We start from the raw sequence: 22,457 nt of genomic DNA on the forward strand, positions 1-22,457 counted from the left end.
CAGTAGTAACTACCTCCTACAGAGTAACTACCTCCTTAGCTGACAGCTACAGTAGTAACTACCTCCTAGAGTTAGCTGACAGCTACAGTAGTAACTACCTCCTAGAGTTAGCTGACAGCTACAGTAGTAACTACCTCCTAGAGTTAGCTGACAACTACAGTAGTAACTACCTCCTAGAGTTAGCTGACAGCTACAGTAGTAACTACCTCCTAGAGTTAGCTGACAACTACAGTAGTAACTACCTCCTAGAGTTAGCTGACAACTACAGTAGTAACTACCTCCTAGAGTTAGCTGACAGCTACAGTAGTAACTACCTCCTAGAGTTAGCTGACAGCAGTAGTAACTAGCTGACAACTACAGTAGTAACTACCTCCTAGAGTTAGCTGACAACTACAGTAGTAACTACCTCCTAGAGTTAGCTGACAGCTACAGTAGTAACTACCTCCTAGAGTTAGCTGACAGCTACAGTAGTAACTACCTCCTAGAGTTAGCTGACAGCTACAGTAGTAACTACCTCCTAGAGTTACAGCTACAGTAGTAACTACCTCCTAGAGTTAGCTGACAGCTACAGTAGTAACTACCTCCTAGAGTTAGTTGACAGCTACAGTAGTAACTACCTCCTAGAGTTAGTTGACAGCTACAGTAGTAACTACCTCCTAGAGTTAGCTGACAGCTACAGTAGTAACTACCTCCTAGAGTTAGCTGACAGCTACAGTAGTAACTACCTCATAGTACTAGCTGACAGCTACAGTAGTAACTACCTCCTAGAGTTAGCTGACAACTATAGTAGTAACTACCTCCTAGAGCTAGCTGACAGCTACAGTAGTAACTACCTCCTAGAGTTAGCTGACAGCTACAGTAGTAACTACCTCCTAGAGTTAGCTGACAGCTACAGTAGTAACTACCTCCTAGAGTTAGCTGACAGCTACAGTAGTAACTACCTCCTAGAGTTAGCTGACAGCTACAGTAGCAACTACCTCCTAGAGTTAGCTGACAGCTACAGTAGTAACTACCTCCTAGAGTTAGCTGACAGCTACAGTAGTAACTACCTCCTAGAGTTAGCTGACAGCTACAGTAGTAACTACCTCCTAGAGTTAGCTGACAACTACAGTAGTAACTACCTCCTAGAGTTAGCTGACAGCTACAGTAGTAACTACCTCCTAGAGTTAGCTGACAGCTACAGTAGTAACTACCTCCTAGAGTTAGCTGACAGCTACAGTAGTAACTACCTCCTAGAGTTAGCTGACAACTACAGTAGTAACTACCTCCTAGAGTTAGTTGACAGCTACAGTAGTAACTACCTCCTAGAGTTAGCTGACAGCTACAGTAGTAACTACCTCCTAGAGTTAGTTGACAGCTACAGTAGTAACTACCTCCTAGAGTTAGCTGACAGCTACAGTAGTAACTACCTCCTAGAGTTAGCTGACAACTACAGTAGCAACTACCTCCTAGAGTTAGCTGACAGCTACAGTAGTAACTACCTCCTAGAGTTAGCTGACAGCTACAGTAGTAACTACCTCCTAGAGTTAGCTGACAGCTACAGTAGTAACTACCTCCTAGAGTTAGCTGACAGCTACAGTAGTAACTACCTCCTAGAGTTAGCTGACAGCTACAGTAGTAACTACCTCCTAGAGTTAGCTGACAGCTACAGTAGTAACTACCTCCTAGAGTTAGCTGACAGCTACAGTAGTAACTACCTCCTAGAGTTAGCTGACAACTACAGTAGTAACTACCTCCTAGAGTTAGCTGACAGCTACAGTAGTAACTACCTCCTAGAGTTAGCTGACAACTACAGTAGTAACTACCTCCTAGAGTTAGCTGACAGCTACAGTAGCAACTACCTCCTAGAGTTAGCTGACAGCTACAGTAGCAACTACCTCCAAGAGGTTGGGTGTGTGTTCTTACCCGGTGGGTACCCTGGACTACCTGTTTGGTAGAGGTTGGGTGTGTGTGTGTTCTTACCTGGTGGGTACCCTGGACTACCTGATTGGTAGAAGTTAGGTGTGTGTGTGTTCTTACCCGGTGGGTACCCTGGACTACCTGATTGGTAGAAGTTAGGTGTGTGTGTGTTCTTACCCGGTGGGTACCCTGGACTACCTGATTGGTAGAGGTTGGGTGTGTGTGTGTTCTTACCTGGTGGGTACCCTGGACTACCCGTTTGGTAGAGGTTAGGTGTGTAGGTGGGAGCAGCAGTAGGGTAACCTCCTGGGTAGCCTACAGACACAGGACAAGAGAGAGTCTTAAGGTGCCTGCATGCTTCCCATCTGAAACAGTTTGTACATGTAGTTTGACAATTTTTGTTTGTTTTGGTCCCCGACAAGTTTTTTCCCCGGCTGTTTTTTCCGGAAGTCCACACCCTTTCATTGATTATTGGTCACCAGTAGGGATTCTTCAATTAAGTGTTTGTTAAATTGAATCTGACTATTTTGAGGAAGTGCTCCTGGTTATGTTGTTGGTACGGTGTCTCAAGGAGGGACACACAGTATTAGTACCCCTTTCTTCTTGTTTTTCAGGGGAACATATTTTAAGGGAGTATGAGAGCACAGATGTTCACTTCGCCTAGCCGAGTTCTGCTAGGAGCAAACCCAACCTATGTATGCTGACGCCTTGAGAGAGCGAGAGAGACACCAGTAGGTAGAGAGTGGGTAGTTACTGAGCAGGATGTGCACAGATGGTGATCATTACACATTGTCTGTCTCAATAACACACACTCGGATGAACGCAACACACAGACACTGGCATTCAACACACTCTGGGGTGAATGTACAATTGTAAACGTTGACATAGGAATAGATGCATACAAAGAAACCCCTTAACCTTGGACACACAGCTATGACCTGTAGGGAGGGGTGTGTGTGTATATAAGGCCTGTCTCGGTCTTAATGTATGTATGCATATGGCTCTAAAACACAGCAGGAGGGGGAGAGCTCTCATGCTGAGTTAACACCTGGGTCGGTCTCTGTGTGTGTGTGTGTGTGTGTGTGTGTGTGTGTAGACAGAACATAGTGCCTGTGTCACAAAGAAAAGAAAAGCCACACACACTAGGAGCTCAGACGCAATAATTGAATAACCTAATATCCAACTGTCTTCATCTGGGTATTATACCCTGATGAAGACAGCTTGTCTGTCGAAACGTTGGATACTAGGTTAGTCAACTATTGCATTTGAGCTCCTAGAGTGTGCGGCTCTCCTTTAATTTCTCGAGTGTTCTACTTCACAGGTGTGCATTTATCACGCCTCCAGATTAGTCTGTGTCACAAAGAACAAACTGCAAAGTGCATAAACACATGCAGATAGTGTCCTGATGTTTTGTTCAGCAGTCTACAGCAGGGTTGAATAGTGTCGGTTCTAACTCTTCATTACACACACAAACACATATGGTTAACACACTGTCTGGTCCCAGTTGTCTGGTTGTGTGAAACACCTAAGTGGAGACAGCTAATTGTTTCACCAATTAGCAGACATTACAACCCCCCACTCTAACCACTAACGAGACACTGTGTCGGAGGAGGGTGAGAAATGAGAGGAGGAAGGAGAGGGAACGATGAATAAAAGAGTGTAAATGAAGGAAGTAGACACAGAAGAACAGGAAGAGAGAAAGAGGATATATAGTATGTACACTATATAGACATAAAGGTAGGTGGACACCCCTTCAAATTAGTGGATTTGGTTATTTCAGCCACCTGCTGACAGGTGTGTTAAATCAAGCACATGCAATCTCCAGAGACAAACATTGGCAGTAGAATTGCCCAGTGGCTTTCAACATGCCCAGAGCTTTGCCCAGTGCTCAGTGGCTTTCAACATGGCACCATCATAGGATGCCACCTTTCCAACAAGTCAGTTCGTCACATTTCTGCCCTGCTAGAGGTGCCCCGGTCAACTGTAAGTGCAGTTATTGTGAAGTGGAAACGTCTAGGAGCAACAACGGCTCAGCCGCGAAGTGGTAGGACACACAAGCCCACAGAACGGGACCATTGGACTCTGGAGCAGTGGAAACGCGTTCTCTGGAGTGATGAATCACGCCTCACCCTCGGGCAGTCCGACGGATGAATCTGGGTTTGGCGGATGTCAGGAGAACACTATCTGCCCCAATGCATAGTGCCAACTGTGAAGTTTGATGGAGGAGGAATAATGGTCTGGGGATGTTTTTCATGGTTTGGGCCTCTTAGTTCCAGTGAAGGGAAATCGTAATCTTAATGCAAAACACCAGTCTCAACGTCAACAGTGAAGAGGCGACTCTGGGATGCTGGCCTTCTAGGCAGAGTTGCAAAGAAAAAGCCATATATCAGACTGGCCAATAAAAATAAAAGATTAAGATGGGCAAATGAACACAGACACTGGACAGAGGAACTCTGTCAAGAAGGCCAGCATCCCGGTGTCGTCTTCACTGTTGACGTTGAGACTGGTGTTTTGCGGGTACTATTTTAATTAAGCTGCCAGTTGAGGACTTGTGAGGCGTCTGTTTCTCAAACTCATTCTATTCTGGTTAGAGCCAGTTTGCGCTGTTCTGTGAATGGAGTAGTACACAGCATTATACAAGATATTCCGTTTCTTGGCAATTTCTCGCATGGAATAGCCTTCATTTCTCAGAACAAGAATAGACTGACGAGTTTCAGAAGAAAGATCTTTGTTTCTGGCCATTTTGAGTCTGTAATCGAACCCACAAATGCTGATGCTCCAGATACTCAACTAGTCTAAAGGCCAGTTTTATTGCTTCTTTAATTAGCACAACACTTTTCAGCTGTGCAAACATAATTGCAAAAGGGTTTTCTAATGATCAAATAGCCTTTTAAAATGATAAACTTGGATTAGCCAACACAACATGCCATTGGAACACAGGAGTGATGGTTGCTGATAATGGGCCTATGTATGCCTATGTAGATATTCCACTAAAAATCAGCCGTTTCCAGCTACAATAGTCATGTACAACATTAACAATGTCTACACTGTGTTTCTTATCAATGTGTTATATTAATAGACACATTTTTTGCTTTTCTTTCAAAAACAAGGACATTTCTAAGTGACCCCAAACTTTTGAATGGTAGTGTACAGTACAAGTCAAAAGTTTGGACACACAAGGGTTTTTCTTAACTTTGACTATTTCCGACATTGTAGAATAATAGTGAAGACATCAAAACTATGAAATAACACATATGGAATCATGTAGTAAACAAAAAAATGCAGTCCAACTCATCCCAAACCATCTGAATTGGATTGAGGTCAGGTGATTGTGGAGACCAGGTCATCTGATGCAGCACTCCATCACTCTCCTTCTCGGTCAAATAGCCCTTACACAGCCTAGAGGTGTGTTGGGTCATTGTCTTGTTGAAAAACAAATTATAGTCCCACTAAGTGCAAACCAGATGGTATGGCGTATCGCTGCAGAATGCTGACATATATGCCTGGAATCTAATTAAATCACGGACAACTCTTCCTCCATGCTTCACAGTGAGAACCACACTTACGGAAATCACTTGCTCACCTACTCTGCGTCTCACAAAGACACGGCGGTTGGAACCAAAAATCTCAAATTTGGACTCGTCAGACCAAAGGACAGTTTTCCACAGGTCTAATGTACGTTGCTCATGTTTCGTGGACCAAGCAAGTCTGTTCTTCTTATTGGTATCCTTTAGTGGTGGTTTCTTTGCAGCAATTCGACCATGAAGTCTAAGGACCCTGGGACTAAACATCTCCCTCTGCAACTGGATCCTGGACTTCCTAAGGGTAGATAACAACACATCCGCCACGCTGATCCTCAACACGGGGGCCCCTCAGGGGTGCATGCTCAGTCCCCTCCTGTACTCCCTGTTCACTCATGACTGCACGGCCAGGCATGACTCCAAACCATAATTTAGTTTGTCAATGAGACAACTGTCTCAGCCTCCAGTATTTATGCTGTAATAGTTTATATGTGTCGGGGGCCTAGGGTCAGTTTGTTATATCTAGAGTATTTCTTCTGTCTTATCCGGTGTCCTGTGTGAATTTAAGTATGCTCTCTATCTTTCTCTCTCGGAGGACCGGAGCCCTAGGACCATGCCTCAGGACTACCTGGCCTGATGACTCCTTGCTGTCCCCAGTCCACCTGGTCGTGCTGCTGCTCCAGTTTCAATTGTTCTGCCTGTGGCCATGGAAACCCGACCTGTTCACCGGACGTGCTACCTGTCCCAGACCTGCTGTTTTCAACTCTCTAGAGACAGCAGGAGCAGTAGAGATACTCTGAATGATCGGCTATGAAAGGCCAACTGACATTTACTCCTGAGGTGCTGACCTGTTGCACCCTCAACGACTACTGTGATTATTATTATTTGACCCCGCTGGTCATCTATGAACATTTGAATATCTTGGCCATGTTCTGCTATAATCTCCACCCGGCACAGCTAGAAGAGGACTGGCAACCCCTCATAGCCTGGTTCCTCTCTAGGTTTCTTCCTGGTTCCAGCCTTCTTCCTGGTTCCACCTGTCGTATTCGGCGCATGTGACAAATCAAATGTGATTTGATTCATGCAGTCTCCTCTGAACAGTTGATGTTGAGATGTGTCTGTTACTTGAACTCGGAAGCATTTATTTGGGCTGCAATTTCTGAGGCTGGTAACTAATGAACTGATCCTCTACAGCAGAGATAACTCTGGGTCTTCCTTTCCTGTGGCGGTCCTCATGAGAGCCAGTTTCGTCATAGTGGTTGATGGTTTTTGCGACTGCACTTGAAGAAACTTTTAAAGTTCTTGAAATTTTCCGGATTACTACTTTGAAGAATATAAAATATATTTTGATTTGTTTAGAACTTTTTGGGTTACTACATGATATGTGTTATTTCATAGTTTTGATGTCTTCACTATTATTCCACAATGAAGAAAATAGTAAAAATAAAGAAAAACCCTGGAATGAGTAGGTGTGTCCAAACTTTTGACGGGTACTGTCTGTCTGTCTGTATATATATATATATATACAGTGAGGGGGAAAAAGTATTTGATCCCCTGCTGATTTTGTATGAGGGAAATACTTATTTCCCTCATTAAAATGCAAATCAATTTATAACATTTTGACATGCGTTTTTCTGGATTTTTTTGATGTTATGCTGTCTCTCACTGTTCAAATAAACCTACCATTAAAATTATAGACTGATCATTTCTTTGTCAGTGGGCAAACGTACATCAGCAGGGGATCAACATCAGCAGGGGATCAAATACTTTTCCCCCTCACTGTATATATAACACACACACATATAAACACTTTGTTTTTGCATTATTTAAACCAAATTGAACATGTTTCATTATTTATTTGAGGCTAAATTGATTTTATTGGTGTATTATATTAAGTTAAATTCAGTATTCAGTCATTCAGTATTGATATAATTGTCATTATTACAAATAAAATGTAAAAATTATTATAATTTTTTTAATCACCCAATTAATCGGTATCTGCATTTTTTGGTCCTCCAATAATCGGTATCAGCGTTGAAAAATCATAATCGGTCAACCTCTAGACATAACATCCCTGTTATAGTGAATGGCTGTCCTACTATGATTGTAGAGGAGACGGTTGTATAGGAGACTGTTGTATAGGAGACTGTTGTAGAGGAGACTGTTTTAGAGGAGACTGTTGTAGAGGTGACGGTTGTAGAGGAGAATGTTGTAGAGGAGAATGTTGTAGAGGAGACTGTTGTAGAGGAGACGGTTGTAGAGGAGACTGTTAGAGGAGACTGTTGTAGAGGAGACTGTTGTAGAGGAGACTGTTATAGAGAAGACTGATGTAGAGGAGACTGATGTAAAGGAGACTGATGTAGAGGAGACGGTTGTAGAGGAGACGGTTGTAGAGAAGACGGTTGTAGAGGAGACGGTTGTAGAGGAGACTGTTGTAGAGGAGACTGATGTAGAGGAGACTGATGTAGAGGAGACGGTTGTAGAGGTGACGGTTGTAGAGGAGAATGTTGTAGAGGAGAATGTTGTAGAGGAGACTGTTGTAGAGGAGACGGTTGTAGAGGAGACGGTTGTAGAGGAGACTGTTAGAGGAGACTGTTGTAGAGGAGACTGTTGTAGAGGAGACTGTTATAGAGAAGACTGATGTAGAGGAGACTGATGTAGAGGAGACTGATGTAGAGGAGACGGTTGTAGAGGAGACGGTTGTAGAGGAGACGGTTGTAGAGGAGACGGTTGTAGAGGAGACTGTTGTAGAGGAGACTGATGTAGAGGAGACTGATGTAGAGGAGACGGTTGTAGAGGAGACGGTTGTAGAGGAGACTGTTGTAGAGGAGACTGATGTAGAGGAGACTGATGTAGAGGAGACTGATGTAGAGGAGACTGATAGATCAGAACGGGTCACTTCCTGAACGCCTGCTGTCGGCGTAGGGATTAGGAGTGTGAACGTTTAAACGGTAATGATGCCAGTGTGTGTTCAGTCTGTTGCGTATAGAATACCCTTGCCTATTCAGTAATGATAGGTTTTGCTTTACTGAAGTTGCGAGACATTACAAGCCAATAAATGGCAAAATACAACATTACATTGTGAGGTAAAGCTTTTGATTGCCGAAAAGATAGGCCTAGTGCTGGGTTCTGCCTCCATCTGCCTGGTGGCCTGCCTGCCTATACCGTGCCCCTCCTCTCTCTCCATCCCTTGCTAGCTCTCTATGAAAGATGCCAGGTTTGCGTTCATGGAAGTACGGCAACCAATCAGTCTCCTCCGTTCCAAAAATACTGAATATTAGGATTCGCACCCTACCGGAAGATGTGTTTTCGTTCTGCTACAGGTCTTGGTAAATCACGGTATTTAACAAACTTTAAAGGACTTTTTTTTAGGAGACAGTGGTCAGAGTACAGGAACTGGCATTCCTTTACAGACAAGCAAAATAACCGTTCAGTGGCACAGAGTAAAATAACCATTCAGTGGCACAGAGTAAAATAACCATTCAGTGGCACAGAGTAAAATAACCATTCAGTGGCACAGAGTAAAATAACCATTCAGTGGCACAAAGCAATCTTCAGAGGTTTCGTGTCGGCATTTAAAAAGCTACCGTATAGACAAACAAACAAGCCGTAGCCTACGCGCTTTCAAGGGTATACGGCCAGGGTAGATAGAACGTCCTTGGGTTAGGGTTAGCCTAAGGGTTAGCCCTAACCCTAAGGCCCTAGTGGTCATACATACGCAACAGGACCATTATTCTTATCGTTTTAACAGAAAGACCATAATAAATGGCAGTTTAAACGTTAAGCAAAATTGTGCATTTGCCACATTCCTAGTAAGGATCCAGCATGGCACATCTTAGACCAGACAGATCTGTTTCCTTCTGTCCACCGTTAGCTAGCACAATCACGTCGGTTTGATTAGAGGGTGCTGATTGGTGTATGGGAGCAAGGTAATGTATGTGTGTGTCTCACCTGTGTAGGCCATGTTCTTGGGGTTACCGTACGGAGCTCCAGGCTGAACAGGACTGTAGACGGGATTCATACTGCTGGGTAATCTGTTCTTACTGGGGGGGGACAGGGAAGGAGAGGAGGACATATTAGAGTGTATAGAAGGAAAAGACAACAGGACAAGCAGTCTCTTTCTCACACAATCTACATTGATAGAGAGGAGAAGAACAGCGTGAATCATACAGTTTATAACACCTCGTCATAATGTGTGTACTTACCTCTTTCTACTAGGTAGGTCTTACTGGTGTGTGTGTGTGTGTCTGGTTGGTAGGTGTCCATACCTCGTGTGTGTTTGCTTGGTGCATAGAAAGTATGAGTGGGGTGCATGTGTTTGTTTTACCTCTCAAACATGTCTGGTGTGTGTGTGTTTTACCTCTAGTACATGTCTGGGGTGTGTGTTGTACCTCTCGTACATGTCTGGTGTGTGTGTGTGTGTGTGTGCATTTTACCTCTCGTACATGTCTGGTGTGTGTGTTTGTTTTACCTATCATACATGTCTGGTGTGTGTGTTTTACCTCTCGTACATGTCTGGTGTATGTGTTTTACCTCTCGTACATGTCTGGTGTGTGTGTTTTACCTCTTGTACATGTCTGGTGTGTGTGTGTTTTACCTCTCGTACATGTCTGAGGTGTGTGTGTGTTTTACCTCTCGTACATGTCTGGGGTGTGTGTGTGTTTTACCTCTCGTACATGTCTGGTGTGTGTGTGCGTTTTACCTCTCGTACATGTCTGGTGTGTGTGTTTTACCTCTCGTACATGTCTGGTGTGTGTGTTTTACCTCTCGTACATGTCTGGTGTGTGTGTTTTACCTCTCGTACATGTCTGGTGTGTGTGTTTTACCTCTCGTACATGTCTGGTGTGTGTGTTTTACCTCTCGTACATGTCTGGGGTGTGTGTTTTACCTCTCGTACATGTCTGGTGTGTGTGTTTTACCTCTCGTACATGTCTGGTGTGTGTGTGTGTGTGTGTGTTTTACCTCTCGTACATGTCTGGTGTGTGCGTTTTACCTCTCGTACATGTCTGGTGTGTGTGTGTTTTACCTCTCGTACATGTCTGGTGTGTGCGTTTTACCTCTCGTACATGTCTGGTGTGTGTGTGTTTTACCTCTCGTACATGTCTGGTGTGTGCGTTTTACCTCTCGTACATGTCTGGTGTGTGTGTTTTTTACCTCTCGTACATGTCTGGTGTGTGTGTGTTTTACCTCTCGTACATGTCTGGTGTGTGTGTGTTTTACCTCTCGTACATGTCTGGTGTGTGTGTTTTACCTCTTGTACATGTCTGGTGTGTGTGTTTTACCTCTCGTACATGTCTGGTGTGTGTGTTTTACCTCTTGTACATGTCTGGTGTGTGTGTTTTTACCTCTCGTACATGTCTGGTGTGTGTGTGCGTTTTACCTCTCGTACATGTCTGGTGTGTGTGTGTTTTACCTCTCGTACATGTCTGGTGTGTGTGTTTTACCTCTCGTACATGTCTGGTGTGTGTGTTTTACCTCTTGTACATGTCTGGTGTGTGTGTTTTACCTCTCGTACATGTCTGGTGTGTGTGTTTTACCTCTTGTACATGTCTGGTGTGTGTGTGTTTTACCTCTCGTACATGTCTGGTGTGTGTGTTTTACCTCTCGTACATGTCTGGTGTGTGTGTTTTACCTCTTGTACATGTCTGGTGTGTGTGTTTTACCTCTCGTACATGTCTGGTGTGTGTGTGTGTGTGTTTTACCTCTCGTACATGTCTGGTGTGTGTGTTTTACCTCTCGTACATGTCTGGTGTGTGCGTTTTACCTCTTGTACATGTCTGGTGTGTGTGTTTTACCTCTCGTACATGTCTGGTGTGTGTGTTTTACCTCTCGTACATGTCTGGGGTGTGTGTGTGTGTGTCGTACCTCTTGTGCGTGTCTGGTTGGTACATGAAACTGTATTTGTCAGTGGGGTGCCCGCTCGCCATTCTCGCTGTATGCAAATGAGGAAGAGGTGGGAGTGGATATGCAAATCTGAAATTAAAACAGCGACAGAACATGATTATAATGAACACAGCAAAGTAAACACATCAATCACAGTCATGGTAGAGGTATGTGTTTGTTTACGTTGAGGGATCTTATGCTGAATGGTTGTACTGGTGTGTGTGTGTGAGAGAGAGAGAGAGAGATACAGAGAGAGCGAGAGATACAGAGAGAGCGAGAGATACAGAGAGAGAGAGAGATACAGAGAGAGAGAGATACAGAGAGATACAGAGAGAGAGAGATACAGAGAGAGAGAGATACAGAGAGAGCGAGAGATACAGAGAGAGAGAGAGAGATACAGAGAGATACAGAGAGAGAGAGATACAGAGAGAGCGAGAGATACAGAGAGAATACAGAGAGAGAGATACAGAGAGACCAAGAGATACAGAGAGCGAGAGATACAGAGAGATACAGAGAGCGAGAGATACAGAGAGAGAGAGATACAGAGAGAGAGAGAGATACAGAGAGAGAGAGAGAGATACAGAGAGAGAGAGAGATACAGAGAGAGAGAGAGATACAGAGAGAGAGAAACAGAGACAGACAGAGAAACAGAGAGAGATAGAGATGCATGTTCATGCTTGTATGTGGTAGGAATGGTTGTCTTAATTGATGCGTGTGTATGTACACCTGAGTGTACAAAACATTAGGAACACCTGCTCTTCCAAGTCACTGACCAGGTGAATCCAGGTGAAATCTATGATCCCTTATTGATATCACTTGTTAAAAAAACTTAAATCAGTGGAGATGAAGGGGAGGAGACGGGTTAAAGAAGGATTTTTAAGCCTTGAGACAATCAAGACATGGATTGTGTATGTGTACCATTCAGAGGGCGAATGGGCAAGACAAAAGATTTAAATAACTTTGAACGGGGTATGGAATTAGGTGCCAGGCGCACCGGTTTGATTGAGTCAAGACCTGCAACGCTGCTGGGATTTTCACGGTCAACACTTTCCTGTGTGTATCAAGAACGGTCCACTACCCAAAGGACATCCAGCCAACTTGACCCAACTGTGGGAAGCTTTGGAGTCAACATGGGCCAGCATCCCTGTGGAACGCGTTAGACAACTTGTAGAGTCAACATGGGCCAGCATCCCTGTGGAACGCGTTAGACACCTTGTAGAGTCAACATGGGCCGGCATCCCTGTGGAACGCGTTAGACACCTTGTAGAGTCAACATGGACCGGCATCCCTGTGGAACGCGTTAGACACCTCGTAGAGTCAACATGGACCAGCATCCCTGTGGAACGCGTTAGACACCTTGTAGAGTCAACATGGGCCAGCATCCCTGTGGAACGCGTTAGACACCTTGTAGAGTCAACATGGGCCAGCATCCCTGTGGAACGCGTTAGACACCTTGTAGAGTCAACATGGACCAGCATCCCTGTGGAACGCGTTAGACACCTCGTAGAGTCAACATGGACCAGCATCCCTGTGGAACGCGTTAGACACCTTGTAGAGTCAACATGGACCAGCATCCCTGTGGAACGCGTTAGACACCTTGTAGAGTCAACATGGACCATCATCCCTGTGGAACGCGTTAGACACCTTGTAGAGTCAACATGGACCAGCATCCCTGTGGAACGCGTTAGACACCTTGTAGAGTCAACATGGACCAGCATCCCTGTGGAACGCGTTAGACACCTTGTAGAGTCAACATGGGCCAGCATCCCTGTGGAACGCGTTAGACACCTTGTAGAGTCAACATGGACCAGCATCCCTGTGGAACGCTTGTAGAGTCAACATGGACCAGCATCCCACCTTGTAGAGTCAACATGGGCCAGCATCCCTGTGGAACGCGTTAGACACCTTGTAGAGTCAACATGGGCCAGCATCCCTGTGGAACGACCAGTTAGACACCTTGTAGAGTCAACATGGACCAGCATCCCTGTGGAACGCGTTAGACACCTTGTAGAGTCAACATGGGCCAGCATCCCTGTGGAACGCGTTAGACACCTTGTAGAGTCAACATGGACCAGCATCCCTGTGGAACGCGTTAGACACCTTGTAGAGTCAACATGGACCAGCATCCCTGTGGAACGCGTTAGACACCTTGTAGAGTCCATGTCCCGACGAATTGAGGCTGTTTGCAGCTCAATATTAGGAAGTTCTTAATGTTTTGTATTTGTGTGTGTGTGTGTGTGTGTGTGTGTGTATATATATATATATATATATATATATATGTCCATGCAATGCACAGGAGGCAGCAAAGCAAACACACCACCAGCCGGTGAGAAGGCACAAAAACACAGAGAGAGACAGAGGGAGAGAGAATATAGGGTTTTGCCAAATCATCCACCAAGCAATGGATCAATACACAGATGAGCTAATCAAAGCAAATGTGTTGCGAGTCAAGTGTGTGTGTGTGTGTGCGCCTGTCAGTCAGTGTGGTGCTGTGTGTGTGCCCATCTGTATTTTACTGCATTGTGTAGACTGCGTAAATGTTATTTAGTGTTGAGTTATTGTGTGTCTGTTGTGTGCTATTCTGCGGTGTGTGTGTTGTTCCACTCTGTGTCTGATTAATCCTTGACAGGATCACCTTGTTCTGCTGATAGAAAATAAAGGTGTCCCCGTGTGCTCTACATCCCTCCCTCCCTCCATGTCACTCCCTCCCTCCCCCATATCTCTCCCTCCCTCCCCCATATCCCTCCCCCCCCCCTCCCCCATATCCCTCCCTCCCCCATATCCCTCCCTCCCCCATATCCCTCCCTCCCCCTCCCCCATATCCCTCCCTCCCCCATATCCCTACCTCCCTCCCTCCCTCCCACCACTCTACCATTCACTAGCTCTATTGTTAGTGGGCCTATATTTCTACTTTCTTTACTGAAAATGTATTGCATTTAACTAGGCCCCATGGTGTTGCAATATGAACGTGTTCAAATAGAAAAAATACATATTTTTTAATGAGTGCATTCAATTTAAGCCTGATACTTCCCATAAACAGACAATTACAAATCACACTTAACCCTACCAGGTGGCAGGGTAGCCTAGTGGTTAGAGCGTTGGACTAATAACCGGAAGGTTGCAAGTTCAAATCCCCGAGCTGACAAGGTACAAATCTGTCATTCTGCCCCTGAACAGGCAGTTGACCCACTGTTCCTAGGCTGTCATTGAAAATAAGAATTTGTTCTTAACCAACTTGCCTAGTTAAATAAAGGTTAAAAAAATTAACATGTGAAAAATCCTGCCATTCACACCTAAAATCATACCATGCACACTTGTAAATCTACCATTCACACTTAAAATCTATTATTCACACTTAAATCCTACCATACCATAATAGATGTGCTAAAGGAATGTGATTGCTTTTCTTAAACTGCTTGTAAATGTTGTGTTTTTTTATAACGTTGTATTTGTATAGTAAATGTTTTACAATGTGTAGATTCCATTAGCCAGACAAGTTTCAGAGAAGAAGAAAACATGTCTTGTGAAATGATGTTTTTCCCCCTAGTCATTGATGCAGACACCAGTTGATGTAAATGCATTTGACCGGGCACGCTTATCGATGCTTATCGACGCTTATCGACGCTTATCGATGCTTATCGACGCTTATCGACGCTTATCGATGCTTATCGACGCTTATCGACGCTTATCGACGCTTATCGACGCTTATCGACATCGACGCTTATCGACGCTTATCGATGCTTATCGACGCTTATCGACGCTTATCGATGCTTATCGATGCTTATCGATGTCTACGGGTTCATTTGCATAATCTTGTGTCATTAGATTGCCACGTGTATATATTCTTTAAGTATATTATTTATCACATGTGCATATCATACAGAGCCTACAGATTGGGGATCTGTCAGCGGTTTTAAGCCCAATCATTGGGCAACAATTACAAATGCAATCGTGTGTTAAAAATAGTTTTTGGGCCACGATTAAAAATACCTATTATTTTTTATTTCTCAACTTGTAATTGAAGCCTGCTTCCCATTCGCCATTCAAATGGATAGTCAACAACAGGCAGGCTTCATCAGCGAGTCACACACCAGTTTGCAATGAGCTGGAGGCAGTATACATTTTGAAAACATACAGCAACTTAACGTTTTAATACATGAGACATGTTTAACCTGGCTTCAAAATAACCTCGTCAAAATCAAACCATATCTGTGGAGGCAATTGTTTTATAAAGACTTCCACGTGTCAATGATACCAGCAGCCTATTGTTTTATAAAGACTTCCACGTGTCATTGATACCAGCAGCCTATTGTTTTATAAAGACTTCCACGTGTCATTGATACCAGCAGCCTATTGTTTTATAAAGACTTCCACGTGTCATTGATACCAGCAGCCTATTGTTTTATAAAGACTTCCACGTGTCATTGATACCAGCAGCCTATTGTTTTATAAAGACTTCCACGTGTCATTGATACCAGCAGCCTATTGTTTTATAAAGACTTCCACGTGTCATTGATACCAGCAGCCTATTGTTTTATAAAGACTTCCACGTGTCATTGATACCAGCAGCCTATTGTTTTATAAAGACTTCCACGTGTCATTGATACCAGCAGCCTATTGTTTTATAAAGACTTCCACGTGTCATTGATACCAGCAGCCTACTGTTTTATAAAGACTTCCACGTGTCATTGATACCAGCAGCCTATTGTTTTATAAAGACTTCCACGTGTCATTGATACCAGCAGCCTATTGTTTTATAAAGACTTCCACGTGTCATTGATACCAGCAGCCTATTGTTTTATAAAGACTTCCACGTGTCATTGATACCAGCAGCCTACTGTTTTATAAATACTTCCACGTGTCATTGATACCAGCAGCCTATTGTTTTATAAAGACTTCCACGTGTCATTGATACCAGCAGCCTATTGTTTTATAAAGACTTCCACGTGTCATTGATACCAGCAGCCTATTGTTCTATAAAGACTTCCACGTGTCATTGATACCAGCAGCCTATTGTTTTATAAAGACTTCCACGTGTCATTGATACCAGCAGCCTATTGTTTTATAAAGACTTCCACGTGTCATTGATACCAGCAGCCTATTGTTTTATAAAGACTTCCACGTGTCATTGATACCAGCAGCCTATTGTTTTATAGACTTCCACGTGTCATTGATACCAGCAGCCTATTGTTTTATAAAGACTTCCACGTGTCATTGATACCAGCAGCCTATTGTTTTATAAAGACTTCCACGTGTCATTGATACCAGCAGCCTATTGTTTTATAAAGACTTCCACGTGTCATTGATACCAGCAGCCTATTGTTTTATAAAGACTTCCACGTGTCATTGATACCAGCAGCCTATTGTTTTATAAAGACTTCCACGTGTCATTGATACCAGCAGCCTATTGTTTTATAAATACTTCCACGTGTCATTGATACCAGCAGCCTATTGTTTTATAAAGACTTCCACGTGTCATTGATACCAGCAGCCTATTGTTTTATAAAGACTTCCACGTGTCATTGATACCAGCAGCCTATTGTTTTATAAAGACTTCCACGTGTCATTGATACCAGCAGCCTACTGTTTTATAAATACTTCCACGTGTCATTGATACCAGCAGCCTATTGTTTTATAAAGACTTCCACGTGTCATTGATACCAGCAGCCTATTGTTTTATAAAGACTTCCACGTGTCATTGATACCAGCAGCCTATTGTTTTATAAAGACTTCCACGTGTCATTGATACCAGCAGCCTATTGTTTTATAAAGACTTCCACGTGTCATTGATACCAGCAGCCTATTGTTTTATAAAGACTTCCACGTGTCATTGATACCAGCAGCCTATTGTTTTATAAAGACTTCCACGTGTCATTGATACCAGCAGCCTACTGTTTTATAAAGACTTCCACGTGTCATTGATACCAGCAGCCTATTGTTTTATAAAGACTTCCACGTGTCATTGATACCAGCAGCCTATTGTTTTATAAAGACTTCCACGTGTCATTGATACCAGCAGCCTATTGTTTTATAAAGACTTCCACGTGTCATTGATACCAGCAGCCTACTGTTTTATAAATACTTCCACGTGTCATTGATACCAGCAGCCTATTGTTTTATAAAGACTTCCACGTGTCATTGATACCAGCAGCCTATTGTTTTATAGACTTCCACGTGTCATTGATACCAGCAGCCTATTATTTTATAGACTTCCACATGTCATTGATACCAGCAGCCTATTGTTTTATAGACTTCCACATGTCATTGATACCAGCAGCCTATTGTTTTATAGACTTCCACGTGCCATTGATACCAGCAGCCTATTGTTTTATAGACTTCCACGTGCCATTGATACCAGCAGCCTATTGTTTTATAGACTTCCATTCTATTACTCTCAGGTTTTACCTGCTCACATTAGATTTCGCTTCACAATGAGCTTTTTTTTAATCATCGTGATTTATTCAAACGGTAATGTGCAACTGCCAAAAATAAACCAACTTTCTGAAGAGGTGTGTGTGTGTGTGTGTATGTGTGTTTGTGTGTGTGTGTGTCAGGGCTCGGCATACAGTGAAGGTTCTGGAAACCCTCCTGGCCAGTCGATCATCCCCGTCAGCTTTGGCCCCAAAAATATTGTAATAATGCTATTTTACATCTAGGTTATAAAAAAAAAAAAAGATTTTAACAGATGGATTGCCGAAGCAGTTTGTTTGTTATTTATCACGCGCGCTGCACACATATAGCCTAGATAATGTCTGGCAGAGAGAATGCACTGCTCTCAAACAGCTGGTCGTTGTGTGGAGTGAAGACCGACAGCGGTAGGTGTAGAAAAGCAGTAAGAAAGAGTTTCCAAGTTCTGATATCTACCAGTAAATTCTAAGGCAAGAATGAGTATGTAAACCAGATATTTAAAAAAACTTGTGATCCTCAATTCAGTCATCATGGAATAGCTTACCTTGAAAATCCGACATTTCCTCTCGGCTCTTTGGTCCTTGACAAGTCACTGAAGTTATGGTATCTGCTTTTTTAAGTTCTACTGCTCCACTACAATTATCTGTGATTTCATTTCTGATCCGTTTTTATGAGAGATGTAAGCGCGTTCCTTTGTTCCCCACTGTTTCTGTTACTCTGTTGCTGTAAAACCATGTCCCGTTATCATGACCAAGATGACATCAAAATGCTGCCTTCAACTTGGTTTCCCAATCAAAGCTTTACATTACAAAGGGAACCCGGTTTTTGGTCGCTTTCTGATTTTAAAACATGACACAGAAACCTGAATAACTCTTCAACATCTCAAAATGGTGAGACTGACTAGCTACCACATAGACTTCATTAGTGTGCTTGTTGTTTACCTTTATTTTACTAGGCAAGTCAGTGAAGAACAAATTATTATTTTCAATGACGGCCTAGGAACAGTGGGTTAACTGCCTGTTCAGGGGCAGAACGACAGATTGTGTACCTTGTCAGCTCAGGGGTTTGAACTTGCAACCTTTCGGTTCCTAGTCCAATGCTCTAACCACTAGGCTACCCTGCTGCTTGTGTCAGGAGCATGTTGTCAGGCTATGCCCACAATATTCAGACATATGTTAGAATGTGAAAATAATGTAGGGCTGTTCCCGACAAAAAATAATAATCTTGGTCGACAACGTCGTCTGTTCTTTCGACCAATCGATTGGCAGAATTATTTTTACGTGTATTTTTCCATATATAGACACACCCAATGTTTTAATAAAATCAACTATATCAACTAGGCTACTGAGATTGTCTGATGCTTTAAGCACTGATATTACAAATGAAGACACGTAAATGACTAAAGAGGGAGCTAGAGATCAATATAACCTAACCAGAAGAAAAAAAGCCTGCTCCCTACCATCCTCCCGCTGCTGCTAGTCTTTGCAGAGTTTGCCATTAAGCTCCTAAAGTTGCCGGTAATAGGCTACACCAGTGGTCGGCAACCTTTTCCATTTGGAGTGCCAAGTTATCCTACCATCTCTACTGATCTGTGTTCCAGTTAGGATTTTCATATGCACATTTTCATGGAACAGCTTAATTTAATTTATAATAAAAACATATATATATATTTTTTTTATCTTGGCAAGTCAATAAATGTAACAAATAAAAAAGAAATACAAATAATTGCCTACATAAACCAACAAAATAAAAGCGTAGGAGCCGGCAGGTAGAAAAAAACCCTGAAATAATAAATATCCTATAAATCACATTGGATAAGCATGGCCTGTCCGCAAGGAACTTGAAACAATGTTACAACTATAAACTTGGTCCAGCTCAATTGTACTAGCAAACTTGCAGAACATATTCTGGGCACTCAGAGTTTCCCGAGCCAGTGAGCTTCGGACAGACAGACAGACAGACAGGCAGACAGGCAGACAGTGCTGTAGACTATTTGCGCAAGGGATAAGAAGAAATCTGGTAGGCCTAGTTTGTGACGTTTCCACTGGATCAGAGCATGATATTTTTTCCCATTTCATGATGACTGGTTATGGAAAGGGAGAGAGCTGGAAAGATTTTTCAAATAGGCTACGTTGAGGAACTATTGTCATTCTCAATGGTTGTAAAAACAGACTTTGTTTGCTTGCCGAAATAAACCAAAACTGCCTCCCGAGTGACACAGCGGTCTAAGGCACTGCATTGCATTTCTTGAGGCGTCATTACAGACCCAGGTTTGATCCCAGGCTGTGTCACAACTGGCCGTGACCGGGAGTCCCATAGGAGGGCACACAATTGGCCCAGCGTCATTCGGGTTAGGGGAGGGTTTGGCCGGGGGGGGCTTTACTTGGCTCATCGCGCTCTAACGACTCCTTGTGGCGGGCTGAGCGCTTGCAGGCTGACCTCGGTTGCTGGCTTTCGGGTTAAGCGGCCAGGTGTTAAAAAGCGCGGTTTGGCGGGACATGTTTCGGAGGACGAATGAATTGACCTTTGCCTCCTGAGCCCGTTGGTGAGTTGCAGCTATGAGACAAGATTGAAATTGGGGAGAAAAAAGGGTAAAAAATATTTTATATAACAATAACAGTAGTGTAGCTTAGGTTGTGCACTCTGCAAACAAAGTGTCCACTCAGACAATGAAAACAGGAAGACTGGAATAATAATATTGAATGCATTAACAGAAATTACTGAAACCAAATAAACATTGTACATTAAAAAGGATGGCAATTAACAGTAAATCTAATACTGGTGAACCATCCTCGCGGTCTCCACAATGGACTAGTCCACGGAGACAGGCATGAATCAGACCGTTGTCTCGTGTGCCACATTTTTTTTTTTATATATGTGCCAATTCTCGACCAACAGCCTATTGACCAAACAATAGACTAAATGGGGACGGCCTTTTTCAACTACTATCTACTACTTTGTGTAGACGTTAGTGATGGAATTACTGTTTTCAGATGTATGAAATGCAATGAAAAGGTAACTACAAAGCAGCCTATGCCTACCTGGCAGAGCCATTATTATTTGCATCAATCCAGTGGCCATTTGTTTTGAAACCTCCATCACAAGCGAGCTGCAGAAACACAGCTAGCCAAACACACCTGTCTGGCTGGTGTGCATCGGAATTAAAAGGTAACTGTCTCAGATTTTCTCAAACAATGGTCCCTTGATCTGGTTTAAGCATTGTTGTGGACTTAGAACATCCAATTCTGTTGTTTTTTCTATTAAGTGTCTTTTCGAAAACAGAAACTTAAATACCGGGGATAAATCATAGTCCTTCTCATCGTAATTGTTTTCTTTTTTTTGTGGTAATTCTTTTGGTATCAAGCTTAATGTTTCCAATCTCACACAAATGATCAATGAACCTACCAGGTACAACCCAAAATCTGTAAACATGGGCACCATCATAGATATCATCCTAACCAACTTGCCCTCCAAATACACCTCTGCTGTCTTCAACCAAGAACTCAGCAATCATTTCCTCATTGCCTGTGTCCGTAATGGGTTGGCGGTCAAACGACCACCCCTCATCACTGTCAAACGCTCCCTAAAACACTTCAGCGAGCAAGACTTTCTAAACGACATGGCCCGGGTATCCTATAATAACTACAACCTAAAACTTCTTACCTGGGAATATTGAAGACTCATGTTAAAAGGAACTACCAGCTTTCATATGTTCTCATGTTCTGAGCAAGGAACTTAAACGTTAGCTTTTTTACATGGCACATATTGCACTTTTACTTTCTTCTCCAACACTTTATTTTTGCATTATTTAAACCAAATTGAACATGTTTCATTATTTATTTGAGGCTAAATTGATTTTTATTGATGTATTATATTAAGTTTAAAAAAAGTGTTCATTCAGTATTGTTGTAATTGTCATTATTACAATTTTTTATTTTTTATTTTTTAAATCGGTTGATTAATCGGTATCGGCTTTTTTTGTCCTCCAATAATCAGTATCGGCATTGAAAAATCATAAATCGGTCGACCTCTAAAACATACCCTCGTAAAACTGACCATCCTACCGATCCTTGACTTCAGCAATGTCATTTACAAAATAGCCTCCAACAATCTACATCCGTTTTGTCACCAAAGCCCCATATACTACCCACCACTGCGACCTGTATGCTCTCGTTGGCTAGCCCTCGCTTCATATTCGTCGCCAAACCCACTGGCTCCAGGTCATCAACAAGTCTCTGCTAGGTAAAGCCCTGCCTTATCTCAGTTCACTGGTCACCATAGCAGCACCAACCCATAGCATGTGCTCCAGCACGTATATTTCACTGGTCACCTCCAAAGCCAATTCCTCCTTCGGCCACCTTTCCTTCCAGTTCTCTGCTGCCAATGACTGGAACAAACTGCAAAAATCACTGAAGCTGGAGACTCATATCTCCCTCACTAGTTTAAGCACCAGCTGTCAGAGCAGCTCACAGATCACTGCACCTGTACATAGCTCATCTGTAAATAGCCCATCCAACTACCTCATCTCCATACTGTTATTAATCTTGCTCCTTTGGACCCCAGTAACTCTACTTGCACACTCATCTTCTGCACATCTATCACTCCAGTGTTTAATTGCTATATTGTAATTACTTCGCCACTATGGCCTATTTATTGCCTTACCTCCCTTATTTCACCCCATTTGCACACATTGTATATAGACCTTTTCTATTGTGTTATTGACTGTGGTTTGTTTATTCCATGTGT

At 43.0% G+C, this 22,457-nt stretch overlaps 1 protein-coding gene across 3 annotated transcripts in view; it reads right to left on the reverse strand.

Moving 5' to 3' along the window:
- The window catches only part of LOC112247606 (protein FAM168A), a 57,318-nt gene that overhangs the window by 12,336 nt on the left and 22,525 nt on the right, over positions 1 to 22,457 (reverse strand). For 2 of the 3 annotated variants that reach the window (XM_042296426.1, XM_042296427.1), the window contains exons 2-4: positions 11,286 to 11,393; positions 9,372 to 9,463; positions 2,134 to 2,214 (exon numbers count right to left, since the gene is read on the reverse strand). In XM_042296426.1, coding sequence (XP_042152360.1) covers positions 2,134 to 2,214; positions 9,372 to 9,463; positions 11,286 to 11,347 — 235 coding nt within the window. In that variant the 5' untranslated portion in view covers positions 11,348 to 11,393. The remainder of the gene's footprint in view (positions 1 to 2,133; positions 2,215 to 9,371; positions 9,464 to 11,285; positions 11,394 to 22,457) is intronic. The other variant, XM_042296428.1, reaches the window with a different exon arrangement.

The sequence above is a fragment of the Oncorhynchus tshawytscha genome, linkage group LG13, assembly GCF_018296145.1.
Source record: "Oncorhynchus tshawytscha isolate Ot180627B linkage group LG13, Otsh_v2.0, whole genome shotgun sequence".
Lineage (NCBI taxonomy): Eukaryota > Metazoa > Chordata > Actinopteri > Salmoniformes > Salmonidae > Oncorhynchus > Oncorhynchus tshawytscha.